Raw genomic sequence first — 16,900 nt, forward strand, 5'->3', positions numbered from 1 at the left:
CCACAGGACTTCTGCTGCAGTTCTGGGAATGTATCCCTCTATTATGTCAAGTTTTTCAGTAAAGTAGAAATTGGGTTTTAAAAAATATTTTTAGTTGTAGATAGACAAAATACCTTTATTCAATTTATTTTTTATGTGCTACTGAGGATTGAATCTAGTACCTTAAACATGCTAGGCAAGTGCTCTACCCCTAGAATTTTTTTTTTTGAAGGTGCTAGAAGGTTGCCTATATTATTTTTAAATCTGTGTCTACCTTTTTTTTTTTTTTTTTGAACCTGGAATTGAGCTCAGGGGTACTCGACCACTGAGGGACATCCCCATCCCTATTTTGTATTTTTATATAGAGACAGGGTCTCATTGAGTTGCTTAGCACCTCACTTTTGCTGAGGCTGGCTTTGAACTCGAGATCCTCCTGCCTCAGCCTCTGAGCCGCTGGGATTATAGGTGTTTACCACCACGCCTGGCTTAAATCTGGCTTTCACTATTTTAAAATATTTATTTATTAGGTTTGGGGTGACATACTTTTCCTTGCTTTATTTTTGTTTTTATTTCTCCATATAAATGAATCTTGTTATAATGGGGTTTGATTCTTTTTTTTGGGGGGGGGGGTTGATTCTTGAGAAATAAGTTTAGTGACGTTTTTCTGCTTGCTACTTTGATTTTTAGGTTTGACTCTACCATCTACTACTGTCACCACTACTGCTAATTCAAGCACCATGCTGTTTACTTCAGTATCAAATGCTTTTACATCTACAGCAGCCTCAGAGCTCTCATGTAAGTTATATTTATTCCAAAGATAATACTATTATTTCCCATGAGGCCACTTAATTTGCCAATATAAGCATTGGATCTATATGAATCTCCTGCATCTCAAAAAATATTATGTTTGAACCCATTTAAGATTGTTGATATCAATAGTAGCTTTGCTTAGTGCCTAATTGTCGTGGCTTTAGCTTAAGTTATTTTTAAGTTAGTATGTTTATTTTATCTTAAAATGTGGTAAATTTAAGCATCTGGTTCATTAACACTGAGGTTTTGAAGGAGCTTCTGGAAGTTATTAAGAGTAGGAGTTTTTCTAAGTGTGTCTAAAAGAAAGAAGTCCTTATTATTTAGGTGAAGAAGATAAAAAGTAAGGAAAAAGTTTTGGAGCCTTGCTATAGTTGTATTCTTCTGAATAGTCTAGGTTGTGGTCCTTAATATTGTATCTGTCAGAAGTGGAACACCACAAAGGACAACCTGTAGTTTTGGGTCTGATTGACACTGTGGGATATCTCATGACCTCTCCCTCTAAAGAGGAATATTCAAGTGATTTGAGCTGAGAAGTGGGATGATAATTATCTTGTAACCCTAACTTCTTTTGAACATCTTTCATTAGTAGCATAATGGTAGGGCTAGGGTTGTGGCTCAGTGGTAGAGTGCTCACCAGGCATGTGTGAGGCACTGGGTTCGGTCCTCAGCACCACATTAAATAAATAAGTAAAATAAAGGTATTATGTCCATCTACAACTAAAAAATATTTTAAAAACTAGAGTAATAGTAAATGTTGAAAATATTGAATTCTATGTATATCTTAGGTACTTTCTTCTTAATATGCCATAAATTGACTGTGCTTTTGAGGTGTCTTCTTCACAGTGCCGTGGTTTCCATCACTAAACTTTGTTGTATTGTAATCGTAGCTGTAATATGGTCCCCCAAAGCCCTGTGATAGCAAGATTGTTACTATTCCTGGGACTTAAATTTGCCAAGACATTAAGCATGAAGTATAGCATACAGTCCTCATCCACTTGTGTAGTTGGCATAGGTAAACATTCATTAAAATTGTTGGTTACCATGTGAGTAGTGTTTTCTACCAAGTAGACTTCTATTTTGTGACATGGCTGCAATTCTGGAATCCTTCTGATATATGTAAGCAACATCTTTCTCAACAATAAGAGATTTAATGAATGTGATTTGATGAATTTGATCATGTCTGAGGCTTGAATTAATTCCAGTTTCAAAAATGGTAACTCTGACTTTTTTTAAATATATATTTTTAGTTGTTGATGGACATTTATTTATTTATTTATTTACACAATGCCTTTATTTTTTTTTAATGTAGTGCTGAGAATTGAACCTGGGTCCCACCTGTGCTAAGTGAGCACTCTACTGCTGAGCCACAATCCCAGCCCTATTTATGTATTTTTATGTGGTGCTGAGAATCAAACCCAGTACCTTATACATGCTAGGCGAGTGCTCTACCACTGAGCCTCAGCCCCAGCCCTTACTCTCTTTTGATTGGCTTTTTGTTCCTGCCTGCCTCTAATATCCTTGCTTACAAAATGAAAAGATATGTGGATCATACTATCTTTCAATTGCCTTTAATGAGTTATCCCTTACACATTTTAAAATTAACTTATTTATTTTAAGTATAAAATTCAGTGATTTTTAGTAAGTTTGCCAAATTGTGTACCCATCACTATATTTAGTTTTAGAATATTCCATTCATCTCAATGAGATCCCCAGCTATAGATAACAACTGATCTATTTTATATCTCCATAGATTTGTCTTTTCTGGAATTTCATATAAATGGATTTGACCATGATTTTTTGAAATTTAACCTACATTTTCTAAAGGACTCTTGAGGTGAAGAAGACTCTATAAATTCTTGTTTTGATTAAAAGGGCAATTGTTAATATTATGTTTTCTGCAGTTGGTGATCTAAAAACTTTGGCTAGAATACTTGGTATAACTTTGGGATTTGGATTAAAATTCCCTGGAGCAGGTAGACCAGCTCCTACTCTTTCTAGTAAGATTTTAGAATTATTGGGATGTGTTGGGACACTCACTGGAATGTACTACATAACAAATAGTAAGTAAATTATAGTACTAAAGCACCTGGAGCTGTCAAAGTGTGTTTTGACTATCTTATCAGAATATCCAAATAGCATATCAACATAGATGATTGCCAAAGAGTAGAATGAGACAGCTGATATCAGTATAGTGCTTTTTTGGCCATCTGTTCATGAACAAAGAAATAATATCATTGATATCCTAATTTGTTCATTACACATAATACATGTATTGAATAATCATGCCATATCCAATAAATATGCATAACATTATGTGTCAATTAAAAATAAATAATTAAGTCTGAGAATGTAGCTCAGTGGTAGAGCACTTGCCCAGCATGTGTTTGGTCCTGGGTTTGATCCCTAGCACTATAAAAAATAATTAAAATTTATATACTCTTTTGAGAGATGACCACACTCAAAATTGTTATCAAATTGTGGTCAACATTTTTTTTTAGAGAGAGAGAGAATTTTTAATATTTATTTTTTAGTTTTTGGCGGGCACAACATCTTTGTATGTGGTGCTGAGGATTGAACCTGGGCCGCCCGCATGCCAGGCGAGCGCGCTATCGCTTGAGCCACATCCCCAGCCCAACATTTTTTAAGCCTAAGAATTTTTATTGTTATTAATGTTTAACTTCTTGGACTAATAGAAATTATTTTTTTTTCTAAATGTAAGTTAAGTTTTTCACATCTATTAAGGTCAGCCCTCTCCTAAAATTGATCCCAAACCTGTTCTAATTTTTTTTTTCTTTCAGTAAGGACCTAGTTACATTGTAGATGAAAGAAAACTTGGTTAGTCATTGCCTGTAGCTATTGTGAGCTGGCCATTTAAACCTTCCATTTAATTTAGACTTCATTTTAGGAAACTTTTTTTTTTTAAGTTTACTTAGGGCTGGAATGAATCGTCAAACCTGGCATGAATTAAAGTCAACTCCTTTTAAGCCTAAAATAATTATTCCTAAACAGAGATGTATATCGTCTCCTTATGTCCTCTTACAGGATTAGTACTTGCTTAATTTCTACCAGATAGTAGCCTTACTGGCCAACCATTGAGAGTTATAAATGATGTGTTGTGATAACTGTACAAGTTACCATATTTTAAAAACATGTAAAGCATACTCTCCTCCGAAAAATTACTGAAAAAAAAGAACTTATTCTTTCATTTATGGAATGAGTCATTAAAACATGAATTGTAAAGACAAAAAATATGAATTGGAAAGCTCCTTGGTGACTCTTGTCACAACCTATCTTTTATGTATCTAAGTATCAAATTCCTTCCTGCAAACTGATATTTTTGGGACTAACCCAATCCTCAGCACTATTCTATTCACACTGCCATATATACCTACACTGCTCCTCATCAGGTATGTCTCAACTTGACACCCTCAGCTGAGAGTCCCCCCCCCACTTACCTTTCCTTCCCACCAAGTGTATTACTTTTTCAGAGATTTCATCTCACAAACCAGCATTGCACAACAGCTTTCAAGTGCCTGTATCTGTAGATTTACAGGTCTTTGGGATTACACTCTGGTCTAAGTATAATCATAGAGTTTTAAGAGAAGATTGTTCTTTAAAAAATATTTTTAGTTGTAGATGGACACAATACCTTTATTTTATTTTTTTATTTTTATATGTTGATAAGGATCAAACCCATTGTCTCACAAATGCAAGGCAAGTGCTCCACCACTGAGCTACAACCCCAGCTCAAGAAGCTTGTTGTTTTTTTAATAGATAATTGAGAAATTTTATTTTATATGAAAACATTTACATTTGGAAAACTAATTTTTATTGGTTATTTTTAGTTATACATGACAGTAGAAGCCATTTTGATATAATTATGCAAACATGGAATATATCTTATTCTAATTAGGACCCATTCTTGTGGATGTACACAATGTTGGGGATTCACTATAGTGTATTCATATGTGTACATAAGAAAATTATGTCAGATATATTCAGGTACCTTTCCTTTCCCTATCCCTACTCCATTCTCTTCATTCCCTTTTGTCTAATTTACTTATTCTTTCCCCTGCTACACACTTATTGTGGGTTAGCTTCCATATATCAGTGAAAATATTCAGCCTTTGGCTTTTGGGGACTGGCTTATTTCACTTAGTGTGATAGTCTCCAGATCTATCCATTTACTGGGCAAATGTCATAATGTGATTCTTCTTTATGACTGAGTAATATTCCATTGTGTATATGGCTGAATAATATTTCATTGTGTATATGTATCATTTTTTCTTTATCATTCATCTGTTGAAGGCTACCTAGGTTGGTTCCATATCTTAACTATTATGAATTGAGATGTTGTAAACATTGATATGGCTGTGCCACTATAATTTGCTGATTTTAAGTCCTTGGGTATATACCAAGGAGTGGGATAACTGGTTCAAATGGTGGTTCCATTCCAAGTCTTCTGAGGAATCTCCATACTGCCTTTCAGAGTGGGTGCACCAATTTTTACCAATGTGTAAGTCAATATTTTCCCCCAATCTTCCCCAGCGTTGTTACTTGTATTCTTGATAATTGCCATTCTTACTGAAGTGAAATGGAATCTCAGTATAGTTTTTTTTTTAATAAATGTCAACAGAATGAATTATAGTTAATATTACATGTATGGAGCACAATTTTTCATATCTCTGGTTGTATATAATGTATATTCACACTGATTCGTGTCTTCATACATGTACTTTCTCCTTATATTAGAGAAAACATTTGGCATCTAATTTTTTTGGGGATTGGCTAACTTCACTTAGCATTATCTTCTCTAACTCCATCCATTTACCTGCAAATGCCATAATTTTATTCTCTTTTATTGTTGAGTGATATTCTATTGTGTATATATACCACATTTTTTTATCCATTAATCTACTAAAGGGCACCTGGGTTGGTTCCACAGTTTAGATGTTGTGAATTGTGCTGCTATAAACATTGATGTGGCTGTGTCCCTGTAGTATGCTCTTTTTAAGTCCTTTGGGTATGAATCAAGGAGAGGGACATCTGGGTCAAATGGTGGTTCCATTCCCAGTTTTCCAAGGAATTTTACAGTCCCACCAACAGTGTATGAGTGTACCTTTTTCCCCATATCCTTGCTAACACTTATTGTTGTTTGTCTTCATAATAGCTGCCATTCTGACAGGAGTGAGATGAAATCTTAGAGTAGTTTTGATTTGCATTTCTCTAATTGCTAGAGATGAAATTGCTATAGATGTTGAACATTCTTTCATGTATTTGTTGACCAATCATATTTCTTCTTCTGTGAAGTATGGGTTCAGTTCCTTTGCCATTTATTGATTGGGTTATTTGTTTTTTTGATGTTAAGTTTTTTGAGTTCTTTATATATCCTGGAAATTAATGCCCTATCTGTAGGCTTTCTCTTCACATTCATGATTGTTTCTTCTACTGTGAAGAAGCTTTTTAGTTTGATACCATTCCATTTGTTGATTATTGATTGTACTTTAGGAGTCTTGTTAAGGAATTCAGAACCTGAACTGATCTTCTAGTCTGTACAGGGTTTCTGGTCTAATGTGTAGGTCTTTGGTGCACTTTGGGTTGAGTTTCGTGCAGGCTGAGAGAGAGGAGTTAAATTTCATTCTACTACATATAGATTTCCAGTTTTCCCAGCACCGTTTGTTGAAGAGGCTACCTTCTCCAATGTATGTTTTTTGGTGCCTTTGTCTAATATGAGGAGGACTATATTTATGTGGGTTTGTTTCTGTGTCTTCCATCCTGTTCAATTGGCCTTCTTACCGGTTTTGGTGCCAATACCATTCTGTTTTTGTTACTATAGCTCTGTTAGTATAACTTAACATCTGGTATCATGATGCTTCCTGCTTTGCTTTTCTCACTTAAGGATTGCTTTGGCTAATCTGGGCCTCTTATTTTTCCCAATGAATTTCATGACTGCTTTTTCTAGAATGTTGTTGGCGTTTTGATGGGAGTTGCATTGAATGCATATAGCACTTTTGGTATTATGGCCATTTTGACAATATTAATTCTGCCTATCCAAGAGTATGGGAGATCTTTGTATCTTCTAAGGTCTTCCTCAATTTCTTTCTTTAGTGTTCTATAGTTTTCATCGTATAGGTCCCTCACCTCTTTTGTTAGATTGATGATGATGATGATGATGATGATGATGATGATGATGATTATTATTATTATTATTATTAGGATTGAATCCAGGGCCTTGTGTATGTGAGGCAAACACTGTACCAACTGAGCTATATTCCTAGCCTATTTTGTTATTTTTTGAAGCTATTGTGAATGGGTGGTTTTCTCTGATTTTCTCTTTCAGCTGATTCGTTGTTGGAGTATAGGAGCACAATTGATGTATGGGTGTTAATTTTATATGCTGCTACTTTGCTGAATTCATTTATGAGTTCTGGAAGTTTTCTGGTGGAGTTTTTGGGCCTTCTAAATGTAGAATCAGGGGCTGGGGTTATAGCTTAGTGGTAGAGCACTTGCTTTGCATGTGTGAGGCACTGGATTCGATCCTCAGCACCACATAAAAATAAATAAAGATATTGTGTCCATCTATAACTAAAAATATTTAAAAATAAATATAGAATCATATCCCCAGCAAACAGAGATAGTTTGAGCTCTTGTTTTCCTATTTGTATTCATTTAATTTCTTTCGTCTAATTTCTCTGGCTAGATTTTCAAGGACTATGTTTAATAGACTTGGTGAAAGTGGGCATCCCTGTCTTGTTCCTGTTTTTAGAGGGAATGCTTTCAGTTTTTCTCCATTTAGAATGATGGTGGCCTTGGTTATTGTCATATATGGCTTTTACAATATTGAGATATGTTCCTTCTATTCCTAATTTTTCTAGTGTTTTAAATATGAATGAATGTTGTAATTTGTCAAATGCTTTTTGTGTTATCTATTGAGATAAACCTGTGATTTTGTCTTTAAGCCTATTTATGTGATGTATTACATTTATTTATTTCCATATGTTCAACTAGCCTTGCATCCTTGGGATGAAACCCATGTGATCATGATACGCTATTTTTTTAATGTGTTTTTGTATGTGATTCGCCAGTATTAAGAATTTTTGTATCTGTGTTTATCTGGGATGTTGGACTGAAGTTTTATTTCCTTGATGAGTCCTTGTCCAGTTTTGGTATCAGGGTAATACTAGCTTCATAGATTATGCTTGGAAGAGTTCCTTACTTTTCTATTTTATGGAATAATTTGAAGAGGATTGGTATTAGTTCTTCTTTAAAGGTCTGGCAGATCTCTACTGAGAATCCATCCTGGGCTTTTCATTGTTGGTAGGCTTTTGATGGCTTCTTCAATTTTCTTACTTGAAATTGGTCTGTTTAAATTTTCTATATCCTCCTGATTCAATTTGGGTGTGTCATATATCTCTAGGAATTTGTCAGTGTCTTTAAGATTTTCTAGCTTATTGGAGTATAAATTTTCAAAATATTTCTGATTATCCTATTTCAATAGTGTTTGTGGTGATATTTCCTTTTTCATCACAAATTTTAATAATTTGAGTTTTTCTCTTGGTTAGCTTGGCTAAGGGTTTATCAATTTTGTTTATTTTTTTTCAAATAACTAACTTGTTTCATCGATTTTTTTTTTCATTGTTTTAAAATCTCAATTTCATTGATTTCGGCTCTGATTTTAATTATTTCCTATCTTCTATTGATTTTGGTGTTGAATTATTTTTCTCTTTTTCTAGGGTCTTGGGATATAATGGTAGATTATTTAATTGGTACCTTTTTGTTCTTTTAATGTATGAGCTTAATGATGAACTTTCCTCTTAGAACCACCTTCATAGTGTCCCATAGATATTTCTATGTTGTATACCCTGTCCTCATTAACTTCTAAGCATTTTTTCATTTCACCCTGATTTCTTCTCCTATCCATTCATCATTTAATAGTGAATCATTTAGTATCCAGCTTAGAGCAATTTCTGTTTTTTATCTTATTGTTGATTTTTAATTTTATCACATTATGATCTGGTAGAATACAGAGTATTAACTCTTGCTTTATGGCCCAAGACATGTTCTGTTTTAGAAAATGTTCCATGTGCTGCTGAGAAGAAAGTGTATTCAGTCATTGATGGATAAATAATGCTATATATTCCTGTTAAGTCTAAATTATTAATTGTAATTTTTAGTTCTATGGTTTCTTTAGTTTGGAAGATCTATCTAGTGATGAGAGAGCCATGTTAAAGTCACCCAGTATTATAATGTTTTGCTCTATTTGATTCTTGATATTGAGAAGGGTTTGTTTGATGTACATAGGTGTTCTTTTTGGGGGGCATAAATATTTGCAGTTGTTATTTCTTGTCATTGTATGACTTCCCTTCTTGATCCCTTCTGATTAACTTTGGCTTGAAGTCCACTTTATCTGTTATGAGACTAGAAACCCCTGCTTGTTTACATGATCCATGTGAGTGATGTTTTTTCCCCATCCTTTAAATTTCAGTCTGTGGATGTCTTTGCCCATGAGGTGAGTTTCATGGAGACAGCATATTGTTGGGTCTTGTTTTTTAATCCAATTTGCCAGCCTATGTCTTTAAAAAAAATTTTTTTGGAGTTGTAGATGGACAGAACGCCTGTATTTTATTTATTTATTTTTATGTGGTGCTGAGGATGGAACCCAGTGCCTCACACATGCCAGGCAAGTGCTCTGCCACTGACCTACAGTCCCAGCCTCAGCCTATGTCTTTTGATTGTTATTATTGAGAGATGATTTTTTCTTGTCATTTTGATTTATTTCTAGTTTTTAAGTTGAATTGGATTTTCCTTTGATTGACTATAATTCTGTATATTCATCCCTCTTGCTAGCATTGCTTATCAGCTTTCAAGTGCCTGTTTTGCAGACTTACAGGTCTTTGGGATTACTCTCTGTCCCAGGTATAATCATCAAGTTTTAAGAGAAGCTTGCTCTTTTCAAAAAAATCAATCTTATTTTTCCTATGAGTTTGAGAAGGTGATAATGTCTAATCCCAGCATGGAGTAAAATTGTTTGTTAGGTACAGGATAGGAAAATTGAATAATAGGATCTTTTAAAGGATTTTTTTTTACTATTTTATATAATTTATATAATGATTTTAAGATCATTAGAATGAAATTTATTAAAATGTTAATTCCAAATTTGGTATGCATTTATTTTTTATCATCTACAGAATTGTACTTCCCCTTGATTACATAGATAATATAAAATTGACTATATTAAATGGTTTAGAACAAGATTATAACTTGCAAAATCAGACTGTGATAAAACCTTCACTCTTTCCATTTCACGTTTTCCATTGCTTCTTTTGATATTAATCGAAATATTATTGTTATTTTAATATGTAAGACCTAATTTATGCCTTTAAAATAGCATGAAAGATGAAGAACAAAAGGTGTACTATACACAAAGGTCAAAATAATTATACCATTTTTATAAGACTCAGATTCCTTTATGTTTAGGCTGACAAGTATTAATTTCCTGAAGATATCATTCAGCATCTTTGGGGGAGGTATTTTGTGTTGTCTATTTAGCTGTTTCTTTTCCTGTGGTGATGCTAGTTGCTTTTTTATTTAAAAAAAAACTCATAAATACATGTATGACTCCTGCTGGAGAGAACAGTTTGTTTATCTTTCCAGACCTTTTTTTTAAAGCATATAAACATACATTAAATCTGTTTTACAAAAACAGAATCATTGCATACAATTTACAAAGAACTTGCTGTTTTCTCCTAAGTATACATCTTTGTGCATCTATTCATCTCAGGAAATACAGATTATTAAACAATCCTTTTTGGATGAATATATTTTCCTTTACATGAAGAACTCTTTTACATTTTTTTTCTTTCTTTCGAATCTAATAGTTACTATTTTCGAGTGAATTAATTGATAAAGTGTATCTTTTAATAGTATCATTAATTTTCAGCTTTTCTGGGGGAAGGATTTTCTTTCAATAATATTTTTATTCTCAAATGAAGAAAATGATCACATTTGGCTGTAAAGAATGCCACCCCAGGGGCTGGGGCTGGGGCTCAGGCTCAGGCTCAGCCATAGAGTGCTCGCCTTGCATGTGCAAGACCCTGAGTTTGATCTTCAGCACCACATAAAAATAAAAATAAATAAGTGAAGTAAAGGTATTGTGTCCAATTGCAACTAAAAAATAAATATTTAAAAAAGAATGCCATCCAAGATCCAATATGTAATCTTTCCAGTGTTCTCATTGATAGTGATGCCAGAGATATTTTGTGATTGGGCATGGTTTTCCTCTGCAGTGTTAATTTTACCCTCACAAGGGCTAACACAGAGAACGGGAATTGTTGTAAGAATCCTTGTGTCAAAAGAGAAATTGAATTTTATGAAAATCTAGTACAGACATTGGTGTGGCACTGTTACTTCAAGAAAATTCTCAGGAATTGTGCATAAGGCAGCTTTAGGGACTGCCTAAATAAAATCTTGTTAAAATGTAGTTCAGTTGTTTTTCATTTATCTGCTTTTTCTCTTTTTAAACTTCCCATTGGTTTCATTATCTATTTTGCTGCCTTCCTATTTTACCTTATTTCTAATTTATTATTTACTTACTGTCTCTTATTACTGTCTCATATCTTTGTCTTTTTAACTCCCTCTACCCACAACTTCCTTCTACATTTTAGGAAATATTTTTCAGTTTCTGATTCTTGTTTCTGAAACTTTTTCCATGTTTCTACCTAGAATCAGATTCTCCCATAATTTTTAAAACAGAGATTCTATCCCATTTTATCCCTGTTTGATGAGAGCTTTTTTGTGCTATACCCTTCCAAAGGTAGTAGCATATGGGATGGCTTCCTGTACTATGTATGCCCATCCCTGGCCCAATGCGAACCAGGAACAAAAGACAGAACCTATTCCCTTAGCAAGAACTGGGGAGGCCAGACTCTCTTAAAATAGTGCATGTGTCATGCATCATCATTTCCATAATTATCTAATGTAGCCATTAACATAAAAGCATTAGTAATTGAGAAAGCATGGGTAATATAAAACAAATAATTGCACACATGTTATATTTTTATAACAAATTTCATATTATAGAAGTAGTATTTAATTATAGGAACATTTTGAAAATATGAAGAAAACAAAACATTGCCAGTCCCCAGCAGCCACAATTTCTGTACATTATTCTTTAAGTTCTCAATGTATAGTAAGAATCAAAAGTGCTGTCAAAGTTCAGAAAACCAATACAAAACTATGAATAGGTGAGAAGTGGGTGATAAACATGGGGAACAAAGAAGTTAAGCTAGGCTATGAAGTATACTTAGGATTTCATCTATTAGATGGCAAGGTGTTCTGTAGGGATGCAATGGAAAAAGATGTACAAAAGAGGTGTGGCCTATAGATAAAACTTTAATAGACTTTCCCTATTGGGTTTGCAAAGATGTATGCCTATTTTAGGTATGATATAGAGAAATAGTCACTTTCCCCTGTTGATAGGAATGTATATTGGCAAAGTCAACTTGGTAGGGCAGTTTCACGTTATATATTAAAATTTAGAGCATTCTTACCCTTTCATCTAGCAATTTCATTTGTAGAAGTTAAATACACAGATAGTCATAAGTATGCAAAAATGTACAGAGATTTTGCATAAATTGTTATTATCCTTTCCTTGAAAGTTTAGTAAAACTTACTAGTGAGGTCATCAAGATCTAGAGTTTTTCTGTGGAAGAGTGTTGAGGATTTCTTTAGTTTCTTTAATTATTATGGGGCTAGCTAAGATATGGGTTTTTTTCCAATGAATTTATGTAGGAGTTTTAGTTTTCATCAGTAAGGTTAATCCAGATACCTGGCCTGTCATATATCACTTATATTATAACAGAATTGAGTTAAAATCCACAGATTTGAGTTCAAATTAATGTCTTAACAAATGACTTTCTGGTTTTTAACCTTGAATGATCAAGGCTTAAGTGAAACAAGTTCTCATTTCTTACTAACATTGTATATTTTGTTTTCCAGCTACAACTTCAACAACTACCACCACCACTGTTACCACCAATACTACTACCACAATTACTAGTGGCTTTAACCTGAATCTAAGACCACTGACATCCCCTGGGATTAATAACACTGATCCAGTCAGTGTTTCTTCTGTACCTCTTACTTCAACTGTCAAGTAAGCTTATTTATTTGAAAATTCCTTTTGTGTTTCATTTTATCATGTACAAGGCATAGTTTGCTTGTATAGCCTTAGAAAATACTAGAAAGTTTTTTTTTATGAGTTTTTGAAACACAGAACAATTTCTGTAATTTAGGAAGTTGAATAATCAAGGGCCTTCTAAATACCATTATAATATAATTATTAATATTACTAATAATAGCAACTTTTATTATGCAGTTACTCTGTTTAGTAAGATAACAGTACTTTAAAAATATCATATGATTTAATCCTCACAATAACCTATGAGATATACACTATTTTTGTTCCCATTTTATGGATGAGAAAACTGGAGCACATAAAGATTTTATAATCTGCTTATAGTCAGGTACTAGGTAACAGTTGAGCCAGGATTAAAATTCAGACAAACTCTAGAGCCTGTATTCCTACATACTTTACAAAATATCCTGTATCTCCCTGTTTCTTCCCCCAACAATAACATCTTGTAAATACTATAGTATAAATGTCATAACCAGGATATTGATATTGATGTAGTCAGGATATGAAATGGGTCCTTCACTACAAGGATTCCTCCTGTCACCCTTTTATAGCCACATTCACTACCCCTCTCCTTTCCCTTACCCTGGGCAACAATTAATGTGATCTTCATTGCTGTTATCAGGATATTTCAACAATGTTACACATTGTTGATTGGCTCTTTTCATTCAGTGTAAATCCTTGACACCCCTGCCAAGTTTTCAGGTGCATCAATCAATCATTTGTTCTTTTTTATTTCTGAGTGGTACTCTATGGCATTGTTGTATATCATTATTTAAACATTCTTTCACCTGTTGATGGATATCTAGGTTGTTTCAGTATTTTTGGCTACTATGAGCATAGCTGGTAAAAACATTCATGTACAAGTCATTTTGTGAACATATACCTCATGTCTCTGAGATGAATGCCTGGGAATGCTGATTCTGGGTGGTTTGAAAGTTTTTATGTTAATTTTTTAACTAGCAATCTCTTTTTCAGAGTGGCTGTGTTATTCTACATACTTACAGCAATGTATGAGTGATAGAGATTTTACATATTCTTGTCAGGGTTTGTTGTCACTATTTTTTATTTCAGCCCTTCTGATAAATGTGATGTGATACCTTATTGTAGTTTGAATTAATATTTCCCTGATCACTAAAGATGTCGATCATTTCTTTAAGTATATGTTTTCTATTGTTATGTCCACTTTGGTGAAGTGTCTATTCATATCTTTGTACATTTTCTACTTTTGTTATTTGGTTTTTTATTGTTCAGTTTTGAGAAGTTGTTATGTATTCTAGATACCAGTCCTTTGGCAGATATGTGCTTTTAGTATCAATTATAAGAAAACACTTTGTCTAGCTCTAGTTCTCAAAGTTTCTCCTCATTTATTTTTAAAAATTAATCTCACATCTTTTCCCATTCTTCTACTTTCAACCTGTCTGTCCTTGTCTTTGAGGTGAGCTTCTTGTGGATAGTATGTTGTTGGATTTTTTTTGTTGTTGTTTGTATTATACTGGGCATCTAACACAAGGGTGCTTTACCACTGAACCACATCCCCAGCCCTGCTTTTATATATATATATATATATATATTTATATTTATTTATTTATTTTGAGACAGGTTCTCACTAATTTGTTGAGGCTAGCCTTGAATTAGCAATCCTCTTTTCTCAGTCTCCCAAGTCACTGGGATAACAGGCAGGTGCCATTGCAGCTAGATTTTTTTTTAAATCTACTCTGCCAATCTGCCTTTAAATTGGTATATTTAGCACATTGACATTTAAAGTAATCATTGATAAGTTGGGTTTAAGTCTGATGTTTTATTCTTTATTACTTTTGATTTTTATTCTTTTGATTTTCTTTTTTTAAAACCTGGAGAATGATAATAATAAAACAGGTAATATTTGTATATTAAAAGTTAGCTGGGTACTGTGGTGCATGCCTGTAATCCCAATGCTTAGGAAGCTGAGGCATGAGGATGGATCATGAGTTAAAAAGCCAGTCTCAGCAACGGCAAGGTGCTAAGCAACTCAATGAGACCCTGTCTCTAAATAAAATACAAAATAGGGCTGGGGAATATGGCTCTGTGGTTGAGTGCCCCTGAGTTCAATCCCTAGTATCCAAAAAAAAAAAAAAAAAAAAAAATTCCAGGAAAAGGGACTGGGCTGTATGTAGTTCAGTGGTAAAGCTCCTGTCTCACACGTGTGAGGCACTGGGTTCCAGCCTCAGCACCACATAAAAATAAATAAAGATATTGTATCCATTACAACTAAAAAAAAATATTTCGGAAAAAAAATTCCAGTAAAAGAGGAAGAGAGAACAGGACTAAAAGCATATTCAGGAAAGTAAAATTTGAAAAGTCCCCAACCTTTTGGGTTGTTTGAATATTGTGGTGGTTCTACCTTGTTCTATTTATAGTGTTTTTTAATATATTGCATTATATAATTTTTATATAATATAATATATGTATATATAATTTTTTTACTCAATGCTTCTGTACATGGGTTAACTTATAATAATCTAGTGACACTATAATTTTACCACTCTGGTTGAAATATAAAAACCTTACTTCTATTTAGTTCCTTTTACCCTCCTTACCTTTTATATGTAGTTGTCTCAAGTATTTCTTCTGTGTACACAGAGTATAATAACGCATGGGGTTATATTTTTATTTGACTCATGAAATATCACGAAGAACCTCAATAGAAATAGAATAGTATATTTACTGTAATAGAAATAGTATGGTAATAGAAATATTATATAGTATAGTAATAGAAATAGAATAGTATATTTACTGTTCTTTTTACTTATTTTGATGAGCTTCTTTCTTTTATATGATGTTCCAAGTCTTCTGTTTTTATTTCCATTCAGTTTAGCTAATCTTCAAGGGTCAGTTTATTAGTAACAAATTAATTTTACTTTGTATGAAAATATCTTTATTTTCTCTTAATTTCCAAAGGACATTTTCAGTAGATATGGAAATCATTAGTCAACACATTTTTTTTTTAATCTTTTGGTGCTTGAAAAATATGCTACTTACCTCTAGCCTCCATAGTTTTAGACAAGAGATCAGCTATCACTCAGATTGTTCCCTTCCAAGTAATGCATTTTTTTCCATTCCTGTTGCTTCCAAGATTTTTTTCCTTTGTCTTTAGTTTTCAGAAACGTAATTACTTTGTGTCTTAGCATGGATTTGTTTGAGTTTTTCTGTTTGGGGTTCATTCAACTTGAATCTGTGCATTTGTATCTTTTGCCAAATCTGGGGGACTTTTCAGCCTGTTTTTTCCTGAATACAGTTTTAGTTCTGTTCTCGCCGCCTTCTTTTTCTGGAATTTTTAATATATGACTGTTACTTCCAGCCCTTGAGACTCCCCCCACCCCACTTTTTCTTGCCTATGTTCTCTTTGTTGTTTTATAAATTCTAATTACCTGTCCACAAGTTCAGTGATTGTATCCTCTGTCAACTCTACTAATATCAAACTCTTAAAATGAGCTTGTCATTTCAGTTGTTTTATTTCCAGTTCTGTATTTTCCATTTTTTAAAATAACTTGTATTTCTTTGCTGTTTTTTAATTTGTTTCAAGAAAATTTGAAATTGCTAGTTCAAATTTGAAATTGCTAGTTCTTTTTTAAACTATATATATAAAAAATCATATGTGGTGCTGAGGATCAAAATCAGGGCCTTGCGTATGCCAGGCGAGCGCTGTACTGCTGAGACACAACCCCAGCCCCTGTTCAAAGCTTTTTTATGGTTACTTTAATTTTTTTCATATAATTCCAACATTTGAGACATCTTAATGTTGGCATCTGAGTTGTCTTTTCTCTTTCAAGTTGTGATTTTCCTGGATAGTTATATAACATAGTTTTTATTATGTCCTTGACATTTTGTATAATATATTGTGTCCTACTTATATCTACTTTTCTGTTTTTTGCTACT

The 16,900-nt window shown here is 33.3% G+C and overlaps 1 protein-coding gene across 3 annotated transcripts in view; it reads left to right on the forward strand.

Moving 5' to 3' along the window:
* Nup62cl (nucleoporin 62 C-terminal like) overlaps positions 1–16,900 on the forward strand; it is a 79,234-nt gene that overhangs the window by 19,824 nt on the left and 42,510 nt on the right. For 2 of the 3 annotated variants that reach the window (XM_026402658.2, XM_077793846.1), the window contains exons 3-4: positions 667–774; positions 12,787–12,943. In XM_026402658.2, the coding sequence (XP_026258443.1) occupies positions 667–774; positions 12,787–12,943 (265 nt within the window). The remainder of the gene's footprint in view (positions 1–666; positions 775–12,786; positions 12,944–16,900) is intronic. The other variant, XM_077793845.1, reaches the window with a different exon arrangement.

This window comes from Urocitellus parryii, chromosome X, assembly GCF_045843805.1.
Source record: "Urocitellus parryii isolate mUroPar1 chromosome X, mUroPar1.hap1, whole genome shotgun sequence".
NCBI classification, from domain to species: domain Eukaryota; kingdom Metazoa; phylum Chordata; class Mammalia; order Rodentia; family Sciuridae; genus Urocitellus; species Urocitellus parryii.